The sequence below is a fragment of the Podarcis melisellensis genome (assembly GCF_964234715.1).
Source record: "Podarcis melisellensis genome assembly, chromosome: 11".
Classification (NCBI taxonomy): Eukaryota; Metazoa; Chordata; class Lepidosauria; order Squamata; family Lacertidae; genus Podarcis; species Podarcis melisellensis.
The window spans coordinates 36424063-36437168 of NC_138543.1; the positions used below are offsets into that span (position 1 = coordinate 36424063).

Genomic DNA, 13106 nt, shown 5'->3' on the forward strand with positions numbered 1-13106 from the left:
GAGCAGGCTTTGGAATCTTGTTCCCCATCCACTCACCCTGTAAGTCCCCTAAGAGACAGCATCAATGTGGTGATACACACCTGGAAGAAATATTTGATGAAACACAGCACCTAGATAGTGGACTGAACAAGGAAAAATGATTAATGAGTGAGGGACATTCTCAGTGAGCCAGGGTCTTCTGAGCACCATCAGTACCATTTGGGGCAACTTATTGGTTTTGTTATTATGTTTTTCTGCGCTTATGTTATAAACTGCTTTGTGAACTTCAGATGAAGGGCAGTATAGAAATGTAATAAATAAATTCATTGACCACTTAATGAAAGCTGAAATGGTATAGCAGCTTTAAACTTAACTGATCAAAATGGATTTCTAGGTATCAGGGCATTCCAACCTGCAAAAAGTCAGGTTTTGTGTTGTTTTTTTAAGCGGATTTGTTATGCCAGGGTAAGAGCATTCTCACCTACTTCATTTGCTCAAACCTAAATTTCCAGTATGAGTCCCATAAAATACATACAGTCTGGAGGAGACGTTAAAGGGAAAAAAACCATTGCAATTTTAAACAAAGGATACTTTATTGGCCAGTTAAACAATTACATCTTTAATACTTTTTCAATATTCCTAGAAAACCCAACAAAATGCTTTAAAAACCATACACAATGCTTGTTTTACACTTAAGATTTCTCTCAAACAACTAAAAAACCCACAAATCCATATAGTCTTAAAACTGCTACAAGTCACATGACTCAAACGGTAAACTCTTTGAGCTACAATAATGAACTCCCTCCTCCCCGAAATTGAAAAAAGAACAAGATTGTATAAAAAAAAACTTGTAAAAATTGAAAATATTTAAAAAAACTCATTATGAATTATGTTCTATTCTTAATTCATTCCTTAAAATTGACATGAAAAAACATTGCAGTTAAAAATATATAAAAGGAACACTTAGAGAGTTAGGATATTAAAAGTTGGTGGTACATTTGGAGAGAGCATGGGCTGCTTGGTTACAACTCCACCAGGAAGTTTTGTGTGGAAGCCTTATTGAAATGAATGGGTACAGACTGGAATCTGAGCTCCTCCTGCACAGCTGCCATTCATATCAACAGCTTGTACAAGAGATCTTCCCAACAGATTGTGCCCCACACTTTCTTTGCTTTCAAACACTGCCAAGAAACAAGTTTATTTCACACACAGTAAAATAAAACATAAGGTTTATTGTGGACATTTAATGGATTTTCCTCTACCTTTCACAATATTCTTAATTTCTGTAGGAGAATTCTTTGGCAAAAGCAGGTGGTCTGAGTGCTGCTGTAGCCCAAACTAAACAGTTCTTTAAAGTGGGCATTTCAATGCTAGAAAGATTTCAAATTTGACAATGTAGTTTTTGCAAATCTTGTTTCAATGACTTGTGAATTATGAGAGTTATCACACACTGGTTTTACAGGAAACGTCAACTGAATAGGATTTAAGAGAATCCAGGAGATAGATATATATAACATTTTTTCTCAGTTATAATTTCGTGATAAAGCACTTAGTAGCACAAATAGATGCTGGATAGTGTGAGCTGCATTGTTAGTCATGGTTATTAGTAAGGTCAGTGGATTTAAGGCCTTTAAAAGCCATGTGGAAAAACAAATAACCCAACATGCCAACTCTGTTATCGCACAATAAAAGGGTTGTAAACAATTGGACATAATTATGCCCCCTTTAGACTCATCTTTATGCATGAAGCATTCTTATTTTGAGTGCTGTTCTTCAGATTATAAAGTATAAAGACACATTAAGTAAGGAAAGGCATCAGTAGTGTAAGAAATTCAGTACATTTTTAAATGGTCCCTGGAGTTCCCTTTCTCAGGGTCATATTTGAGCACCAGCATTTTACATCTCTTTGCCATTTGCAGTTTACATCTATCTTTGCTATTGTTTCATTAAAGGGTTCATTTCTCTCTCTCTCCAAACATCAGAATACAGAGGCTAGTGAAGTCTCCAAGGAATTATTCTAGCAAGTTCTGGAGATGATAAAGGTCACTTTTAAACAGTAGCACCATTTCCTCTTCCTGAGCTTATCCCAGCTGCCTTTTTAAGCACACTCAAAAGGCAAGACACTATGCTGTCTAATAAGCCTTAAAACTCTTCCATTGTGTGTACCACTCTCAAAGGTTTGAGAGAATGGAAGCTCCATAAATTTTTCAAGAATATTTAATATAAAGAGACTGATGACATCTAGGGGTTCACAGTGGTCCAATATCCAGAACTTAATTAAAGTAGCATCAATTAGAAAAGGCTTCCTCGATAAAGCAAATGCTGTTCTGTTTGATTAGAGAAAAACACATTCTCAAGTAATCTGAGGAAACATGGAGACTGGTGTTCCAAAGCAGGTTATCACTCTCTTTAAACCAAGGGTTGCTACCCTTTGGCCCTCCAGATCCTGCAAGACCATAACTCCAATCATCCCTGCCTGTGGGCCAGGCCAGCTGGTCCCCATGGGAGGTAGAGTCCAACAGGTTAGCCACCATGGCTTTAAACACAGAAGCTGAATTCATTACAGTAAAACCAGGTGCCTCAAAGATCTGGCTGGTGAAAACTGAGCTTCCCCTGATTGGAACAATTTCTTCTATTAAGCTGCTTTAGGATTTTGCTGATGCTTTCTGCTTCAGAATGCTCAATCAACAAAGCCCTAGTAACATGCAGCTCCTCTATATATGCATGCCAACCAACCCTATAGAATTCACTAAGCCCTGCATAAACTAGTAGGGGGGGAAATAAGTAACTAACTAATTAAGCAAGATAAAACAGGAAAAGTGACCATATCTGTTGGTTCAAACCTTGGAATCGAAGTTTAAGGAGTCTTTATTGCTCTGAAAAGCAGCACTCCTCTGTCAATGACAGATGGCTGCCATCTCCCATTATCAGGACATCTTAAACAAAAGCAGCTGTTGCAAGTTAATTCAATAGCCAAAGCATTAGAGCATTTCCTAGGTGGGCCACACAACCACTACTCACGCACCTTTTGTTTTAACAATTGAACTACATTGATTTGCTTTTTTAAACAAAACAACTTACTGGAACATGGCAGTTGAGATACCACAGCTAGCTTCACAGTTAGCAGAATGTTACTACTTAAATTACTGCCATTAATTTTCATCGGAGACATTGGCATGCATTAACATTAAAATGAATCTAAAAAGCAATATGCTAATATGTGAAGCATGCATGCCCTTTCATTATTGATTAAAATAGTACACAGCGCAATTTTATTATATGGCTCTTACTTCCAGGTAAGTGTGTATAGGAGTGCAGGCTTTGTGCACTAAATAGTTATGACCCAATAGTTTTCTCTTGCAACATTCCTCCACTCACATATAAGGGCTTGCAAAAAGTTAGTTCTGATCCTAGTAAAGAAAGACTCACTAAGCGGACTTTGGTATGCATGGGAAATAGAAGTTAGACTGCTGATATTACAATGAGTTAAATTTGCTTTGTCTCCTTGTAATCCTCTATCCATAATTGATATAAAATAATCACATCAAAATGTATTTAGGGATGAAATGAGGGATCAAAAAAGTGATGGATTATTTTTTTAAAAAAGGAACTGCTGTAAACAAATTCTGAACATTCCCGATTATTTTTCAGGGTACGGCTACTTTACAATATAAGTATTTACCTGATTTCTCAAACTCTATTAGATCACAGTTTTAAATAAGTTTACACATTGTAGACTCTTAACAACCCCTGCAAAAAAAAGGGAAACTCTCCAGACTTACTAGGCTAGCTATTGGCAGATTTGTATTTTGTTGCTCACTGCTTATGTTCTGAATATTTTATTAGATGCATTCACTCCCAGAGTGACTCATAACAACTTTCAATTGCACCAACCTTTACAGTGTCTTGCATCCCAGTCAGGTTTTCAGATTCTACATCATGTCACCCAGTGATTCATAAAGGTGCCTTTCATTAATAGCATAAATAAATATTTCTATACCCACAAATCCTTTTCACCCACAATCTACATTTCCAATAATTTACTATGAGCATCTAATACAGAAAAAGAAACCCTCAAGCTGATGTTGTTCCCACCCATGACAACATCTTCACCCCAGTGAAGTTTTAAGTTCCATTTTGTAATTTTATCTACGGGTTTGGTTTCTTTGTCAACAAAAAAAGTGGGGATTAATGTCTGTGAGGACTGTAACATGTCAGCATCAGTCTTATCACCAATTATGTTTAAGAGAATCCACAACTTTTGACTTCCAGACTGAGGTGCCACTTTTAACTAAACTTGTTCTCCAGGCTCTCTTAATTCACGTAATGTAAATAAGTTTTCAAAACCAGACTCTACCTGTGTGATTTCATAAGAGTTAATGTAGTATCCTAAACATCAAGGTTAGGATAGCTAGTACACAGATTTATTTTGCCATTCCCTAAGCTGATGGACTTGTACCAGAAACAGCTTCACACTGAGAATTGAGTGTACCAGAAACAGCTTCACACTGAGAATTGAGTGTACCAGAAACAGCTTCACACTGAGAATTCTCTAGTTGGGCAGCAGAAAGGAGCCAGAAGAGTCCAAACGTAGAGGAGGACACACACCCAACAGGAAGCCATCTTAATCCAGAATATTGACCAGGTTCCAGCAAAGAATTTTTCAATTGCAGCACTTTCATAACTAGAAAGATAAAAATAAGAGATGGGTGTAAATGAGTTTGCTAACCCATTTGCTGATATTATAAAAGGCTGATAAGGCAGGACTTTGTTTGGCAGAAGCCACGCTGAGAAAAGTGAGGTGCAATTTCAATAAAGAATTTCATCTTCTGCAAGGTTCATTTCATTATTCTTTGTTTAATCATTCTAGCTACAGTGCAACCCTATGGATATTTACTCAGAAATGTTCTGAATTCAATGGGGCTTACTTCAGGAAAAGGTTCTTGGATTGCACTCTTACTCATGCTTAATAATTTAACCAATTTAACAGGGCCAGAAATTAGACTGGCGGGTCATGCAATTTACTTATTTCCTGACCCTTAATATATTTTTAATCTGTATCACATTGGTTAATCTTCAGTCTTCTGGAAATGAAACTGATGTTAATAAGTTGCATATTTTTGTTAGAAGTTCAACAGTTTCATTCACGTGTTGTGGTGCTTTGACATGTTCAAATGTAAGCTAAGTTTATCACCATTCAAATCAAGACAAGCTAACTTCACCAAGGACAGGATATTAAATACACATAACACAAAACAATGGTTATAATTTATATTGTGGATTTCAAGTGCTGCATATATATATTACTCAATTACATATTAATCTTCACAACAGCCTTGTAAGACAGGCCAGTATTATTAGCCCCATACGGCAGGGAATCAGAGGGGTGAGACTAAGACAAAGTAGGTTTGTGGGTAAGCTGAGATTTAGCCAGGAATATTCTGTTTAGCACCAAGCCACTATGGTAGCATACCCACTCAGTGCTATAACCCTTTACTCCAAGAATGTGACTTACTGAAACCAGTGGGTGACCGTCATCATCACATAGAGAGAAGCCAGGAAGAACACAAAGTGGAAATAAGCATAGCTGTATACAGTCCCTTTCTTTTCATCATATATTACTCTCTGGCCACTCTTTCTGCCAATAGGCTCTTCAACATCTGCTGTGAAACCAAACACATATAAGAAAAATGTTAAGATTTGGTTCAGGCCTAAATCTTCAACACCACCCATTTACTTTGAAAAACAAGCAGAATGCCATTTTAGGAAGAACACTCATCTTTCAGGTCATACAAAAACACAAGCTTTCCATAAGCACTTATTATAGTCTTTGGGAAATTAATTATATTTAAAATGGACTTTCCTAAGGAAGACACTGGCCTTGTTATTCTGGGCCAGGAAGAATCAAGGTACTGAATGTAACCAAGGGGAAAAGTTGCATTTTAATTTAAGAAATGTTCTAACTGAGGATGTTTGTTTGGCTCCTTCCTGATATGAAAAGATATAAAACTAAAGATCTTTCTATTATGGCAGGGCTTTGGGTTCAAATGAACTCAAAGGTGTGAGTTTATTACTGTTGACTCAGTTTTCCTGTCTGAGAGTAACTGGTGTATTTTGTCTGTTTTGTCTTCTGCAATATTCATTGTTGTACAACGTAACTGAAGAGTACATTGGCTTGTATCCAACAGTGTCATTCAGCTAATGGTAAAACTCCCATTAGTGGATTTTCCAAAGCAACTTGCAGTTGTGTGACATGCGCTTCTCATGGAGGTTAAAGCTCCCTACTGAAGGTGGAATGTAGGAACTTCAAACTTCTGGACAGGTGAAGTAAAGCACAACCCAGGCTGAGGAGGAGACATAAAGTGCAGGGGAGCAAAAAATAAAAGAGAACCAAGTCTGTAGCTTGATGTGAAGGCTAAGCAGGCACACTGCTGTCAGGCAGGAGATCAAATGATTTTGAGGTAATGTCATATTCTGAGAACAATGGAGACCTGCAGTTGTAAGCAGAAGGAACTAGGATCCAAGGGAGGCTTCCACTAGAATGGCAAAGCCTTTGCCAGTCTGATTTGGGGGCTAAAATAACTGAACCTGAGACCTTTTGCATGCAAATCCTTTGCTCTATCACTGAGCTATTGCCTTTCTCTGCTTGAAGCATTTATTTGTCAATTTATGGTGACAAGAGCTCCCAGTGCCTGGTACTCAGTTCATCTTCCCAGATTCAACACAGCATCGTAAGTTACTGTTGGTACTCGGGAACAGATTTCAGAGAAGAGAATGCATGCAAACAGCACAGTTAATGAATAGAATATGTATGAAATACAGTTTTTGCCAGAAAAAAATATTTCTGTTCTGTGGCCCAGTATGAGTAAGGCCCTGCCCTGCCAGCAAAACCTGCAACTTATTCAAGTGCAATCCCTTTGGAAAATGATGCTCTTCACACATTTTGTACTGTAGTATCTGGACCTCTGGAAACCATTGCCTGGAACTGTAGGAAGAGGGGCTTGTTGCTACTTGAGTGCCTATCGGGGACTCTCAGAAGCTATGAGTCACAGCCCACAAGAGCAACCTTTTCTTACAAACTTACCGTATTTTTTGCTCTATAAGACTCACTTTTTCCCCTCCTAAAAAGTAAGGGGAAATGTGTGTGTCTTATGGAGCGAATGCAGGCTGCACAGCTATCCCAGAAGCCAGAACAGCAAGAGAGATTGCTGCTTTCGCTGCGCAGCGATCCCTCTTGCTGTTCTGGCTTCTGGGATTCAGAATATTTTTTTTCTTGTTTTCCTCTTCCAAAACCTAGGTGTGTTTTATGGTTTGGTGCGTCTTATAGAGCAAAAAATACGGTACATGCTCCTCAGAAAGGCAAGGTTGGGAATTTCCCAAACAATTAAATTACTGCAGATGTCATGAAACTTTACGCAATCACATGCTATATATAGTTCCCCATTCAGGAGAGCTTGCACACTATGAGTATTGCAGAACAAAAAAAGCGAAGCTCCCAACAAAACCGGATGGGGCAGCTGTAATGTGCTCGTCCTCTTCCCACTCTCCAGCATGAATCACTGGGAGATAGAACTATTTGGGAGCAGAGCATGCGACGTTAGAATGAGTATGGTTTGAACAGAACAAGTCAAAACAGGAGTTGAATCTCTTACTATATGCACCACACCAACACATAAGCAAGAAAAGAACTATGCCATTTTCCATCCACAGATGTTCTCTCTTTTTGAAAAGCGGTGTCTGTAATTAACATCCCTGTGGTTGCAACTGTTATTTTAAGTTGCACGACTCTCTTCCCTGTAGTTATACATATCTACTTTCCCATAGCGAAATCTAAAAAGTAAAATAAAAATAACCCACCCTTTGAGAAGACGGAATGCACTTCGATAGAAAGTGTTCCATAATATCTATGCGTCTTTGGCTTTACAAGTGTTTTACATGGATTTAAGGTTTCTTACAGTGTTGCCCTATGCCAACATTTGGAGTAAACAGCCTTTAGCTCTGAGCAGAACATGTCACACAGCTATTTGTATCGCTGGCATTCTTGGGTTTACTGGGCAAATCACACACAACCTCTTTCTTCCTATTCCAAAGATAGTTTGGCTGTTGCCATTAACTAAGTGCAGAAAGTTCTCAGAATGCGCCAGGGAAAACGCTTTGACTACCTCTTACTGAACTGTCTCTATGCATCAAAAAGGGACGGAGAAATGGATGCCCTGCCCCCACAGCTTTCCTATCTATTCTTGCATCCCTCACCTCGCAAGAGAAAGCATGCGCTAGTTAGGGAGAAATGTCCATTCCAATGTAAAAAAGAAAAAAGAAACACTACACAAAAAGGTAAGAAGTGGTCTACAAACACAAGCAGCCCACTCCCCTTTTCAAGGCAGTACAGTGGTACCTCGGGTTACATACGCTTCAGGTTACATACGCTTCAGGTTACAGACTCTGCTAACCCAGAAATAGTACCTCGGGTTAAGAACTTTGCTTCAGGATGAGAACAGAAATCGTGCTCCAGCGGCGCGGCGGCAGCAGGAGGCCCCATTAGCTAAAGTGGTGCTTCAGATTAAGAACAGTTTCAGGTTAAGAACGGACCTCCGGAACAAATTAAGTACTTAACCCGAGGTACCACTGTATGTATCACTATGGAAGTAGAGTTCCATGAAAGAATGAATTCCTACCATCTTCAGCAGGAGTACAGCAGAAACAGCAGCGAGCCACCTATACCATAAATACAGAAAACAAGAGAAAGCTACATTTACCAGGACAGAAACAATTAAACATGCAGAAACATTCAATCAAAACAACAAAAAATAAATTTAGACTACTTGATATTTAGCAAGACTTCAGTAATGGTGATGGCAGGAAACCAAGAATTCATATAGGGGAAAAATTACACATACAAATGTTATGATAAATGCACAGATTTTTGAAAGTAACACAGTATAATGAAATAGTTAAAAAGTGAGAGAGTATTTTGGATTTCTCCTGAGATTGGGTAAAAGAGGTACACTGAGAAACACAATTCTTTAAAAATGCAAAAAGCACCACATTGCGATATTATAAACAAATTATTATTTTTCCAGGCAGCACAGGAATGTTGCTTTATTTGCCATTAACCTACATAAAAAAAAAAAATATTTTCCTTTGACCACATGGTTGAATGCTTAAGTCTGACACAGGCACAGGCAAAATACTTTCAATGAATGCTATTGAGGTAGGAATTCAATTCTGTGCATTGCTTCCATAACCGTTTGAGTTTAAAATTTAAAACACTTTTGATAATTGCTCTAGTTTTTGCCTTCCAGTTGTCTAAGACGGCAACATATATGGTTAGATTTATCAGACATTCAAGCCTTGCAAATTCTTGAGAGATCCAATTAGCAATGTTGCCATGCATGCCAAGAGCTCTCCATAATGTGGGTAACAGTCTATAGTTTAGGTGCAAGAAAGGCTTCCTATTTAACAGATGCAGCTGAAGAATTATGTTTACATTTCTAATCAGGAGACAAAAGCCCTTCTGTCATGGGGAAGAATGAAGCGCACAATAAGCTGCCTGCTGCTACCCTTTTCTTTATGTTACTATGCAATGGTTCTTGTAGCATTCTTTAAGAGCAAATGATCTAAAAGTAATTCTATTATGCTCCACTTTAGTACAGCGGTTCAGAGCTCTCCCATGCAGCTTGGACTCTCGTCCCAGACAGAATCCATCTGTGTTGTCTCTCACTCAGCAAAAGGAGAATCAACACACTTAAGAGCGCTCCCTGACAGTGCTGCTTGCAAGTGACAGGCGTGCTAAATCACATGGCCAACATTTCAGGCTGTTGCTAGTCCAAACGAACTAGCTAGAACAAAACTGGCAGCATAGCGATGGCAAGAACTAAGCCAGCTACATTTCTGCCAAAGCCCCACACAAGGAGCTGTCATTTCTTTGAAGTACTGTACTTTGGCTGCCATCTGAAACTATTCTAAATGCTTTCAGAACTTCTATTAGCACAACAAACCTGAGATTTTTGCATTAAATGTTTAATAAGGATCAGAGGAAGTTGGTCACTCCAAACATATTTGATCTACACTGGGAACATCTGGCATGCTGAACTGGTTCACGAATCACATTAAACCACAGTTTATTTTAAAGCAAACCTCGGCTTTCCAATCATGGCTTGTTTGAGGGAAACAAACCTTAAGTGCTAGTTCACATGTAACCAGCCTGCCCAGTGCAGGAAAGGGTTAGTAGGGGAGGAGTAACTCGGGAACATTTGAGCAATGTGCACCAGCACACTAATTGTGTTAAAAACTATGCTATAATGTGACATTGTGGACCAGCTACTGTATAGACTTGACATCGCCACAATGAACACTGGACCAATTTTGTCACTTCAGATTATTCCATTTTTAAAAATACATTAATTGCTGCTCCACAGGTTGTTCCAGTGTAACATGCCACACATTAAACTATAAAACAATTTTCACTCACTCCCTCTACCACACTACTGTGTGTGTGTATGGGGGAGCAAGGACTAGGCAGCTCCCATACTTTGAAGCACACAGGATTCCCCCCTCTCATTGTTTATACTTTCTGAAGGTATGTTTATTTGCCAGATGAGCCTCAGTTGTTTGAATTGCACAACAAACTTTTTAAAAAGAAGGTGCAATTACAACAAAGCAAATATGCAATTTTGGGTGTAGATGACTCTCCTTAAGCCTGTGCATAACCACTTGAATTCAGGTTCCTGCCTCCAACTGGAGATCAGCACTACCTGAACATATTTTCAGCTAAGTACCAGAAACTCCTAGAAACTTACACAACTGCTTATACACTGGCATAAGAACTAAACACAAAATCTGGTCAAACCACATGACTGACATTTGCATACATGTGTTACCACTGTAATGTGGAAGTTTGGCTATGCAGAAGATTTTTCTTTAGTGGGAGGGATATCACACCACCAAGGTAGCAGCTCTAAAGGTAAGAACAGTAAGTGTGAGCAAGTGAGACTTTTCCAGCGAGATCCAGGCAAATAAACCTGGGAGCTTTTAGCCACATGAGAGAACTTGGGGAGCAGGTTGTAACTGCTTTGTGGGGGGCTACAGTTCTTAAAAGATAACAAGAGCTTGATATCAGTGACTTATGAGGAGAAAGCTCAAGTACCAAAGCTTAAAAACATCTTGCAGAGCAAAGACAGGTATAGTTTGCAGTTTCTTCAATGTGACCACCACAATGCCAACATTCGATCATGTTCTACAGTAATATTGAAACAGCCCTGAGTTTTTGCACAGAACAAGAATGTGTTATGCTTGTACCTAGTATCTTGTAAATTCTAATGAGGAAACGGCAAATGTGTGTGTGTGTGGAGCATATGGAACTTTCCATGAGAGAGTGCATGGACTTGGCAGAAAGAGACATACTGCAGAACAAAGAAAAATGCTAACTCACTTCAGTTTCTGGTGTGGCATATATTCCTCTCAGGGCTTCAGAGCTTGCACGCGTTGTTGAGGTCAAGCTAGACACAAACAGGAAAGCAGAAATTAATCAGTGGGAATGCGTCATTCTTAGAAGCAGCCTTGCTGAAGAGACATCTTTTCTAACAATAGGTTGAATAATTTCTGGAAGGCACTAGTCCCAAAAGAATTAAGTGGAACAGAGGAGGCCCGATAGCTCCAAAAGGATTGTTTAATAGAAGTTGACCCTTTGGGGAAGACAGACTCCTGCTGCAACCAGAAACCTCTGTAGAAATGGTGTTTCCTAATAGTTTGCCAGACATTAGAGAAAAGGAACACACTGGCAAAACAGACCCCTTCAGTCTTTGCACCCGCTTCACTCCTGATAGCTCTGCATTGCTCCAGGTGGTCCAACCCAAAACCAGATACCCCAAAATTGGTCTAAATTGGTTTCGACCAGCTGAATTTGGTGCACAGCCCCAGTAAAAACTTGTATCTGTATATGAATGAGCACGGCAGACATACTCTTCCCACAGGAACTTAGGTTTAATCAATCTTCCACTAGAGGTTTCGAGATGAAGGGGACAGATATTTTACCAGTTTAGTGTTTCTTCAAAATCAACATACTACACACCAAAAGGACATACCATTCAGATTTTGTAAAGACCACTCTAGTGGGAGGAAACTTCAGTTTTACAGGTTTTGTACTACTTTAGAGCCTATTTCACTCATTCATGTTCGTTGAGAGAAACAGTATGTAAATGCCCTCTTACATCAAGGCAAGGAAAAAATGTACATGTTGTACTAGAGAAACACTATTAGGAAGATTACATAATACTGGTATGATGGATCTCTATGCACTGTGTAAACATTTTTACTCTAGTACCATAATTTCTATTAGAATACCAGCAATAATATGGCCTCTTAATGGATTCTAATTAAACTACAAAGATTGTATCATCATCTCTTTAGGATGGTACCTCTGTACTGACCCAAGCATATAGATGGGGACTCCCTGCCTTACTGTTCGCTTATATAGTAGCTTCATAATTTACACACGACAATTTACATTTAGCAGACATCAAATTGTATGTTGAATTGGTGCCAAATAATAACTGCTACCTCCCTCATAATTATTTATTAGTTAAATTTCTGCCCCCTCAATCCTCCCAGAGAAGCTCATGATAGGAAACAACAAAGCAAAACAAGGCAATTAGATAAAAACAACTAAAACCATTAAGAACATTTAAAAGCATTTAAAACCAGCTAAGATTGCCAGGAACAATCAACTATCAGATGCCTGGGTGAACAGGAATGTTTTAATGTTAACCACAATGGAAAGATGCATTTCACAGTGGGGAAGGGGGATATTCAACAAATGGGGACCCATCACCAGGAAGGCCCTGCTATAGGTCAGCACAAACTGGGCAGCACTCAGTGACAGCACCACCAGTAAGACTTCTCCTGCCGATTATAGGGGCAAATAAAGTAGACTGATGCAAGTTTTCTAATTCTATTCAGTTACTTGAATACTTCATTACAACTGCAACTCAAGACATACCAAGAATATAAAATGCAGCAGAACAGAATGGCAGTACCCAGTCCAGTCACCAAGTTTTCATCCGTTTGTAGCCCCTGGCTAAATTCAGGTACACAGATCGTGATGTTCTTCTGATTCTCATCTAGGACTT

The 13106-nt window shown here is 39.0% G+C and overlaps 1 protein-coding gene across 2 annotated transcripts in view; it reads right to left on the minus strand.

The window, feature by feature from the left end:
* Nucleotides 1-547: 547 nt before the first annotated feature.
* Nucleotides 548-13106, minus strand: part of SERINC5 (serine incorporator 5) — a 49753-nt gene continuing 37194 nt past the window's right edge. Inside the window, exons 8-12 of one of the 2 annotated variants that reach the window (XM_081929414.1) lie at nt 12977-13103; nt 11411-11477; nt 8655-8694; nt 5495-5639; nt 548-4663 (exon numbers count right to left, since the gene is read on the minus strand). In XM_081929414.1, coding sequence (XP_081785540.1) covers nt 4516-4663; nt 5495-5639; nt 8655-8694; nt 11411-11477; nt 12977-13103 — 527 coding nt within the window. In that variant the 3' untranslated portion in view covers nt 548-4515. Of the gene's footprint in view, nt 4664-5494; nt 5643-8654; nt 8695-11410; nt 11478-12976; nt 13104-13106 lie in introns of both variants that reach the window. The other variant, XM_081929413.1, reaches the window with a different exon arrangement.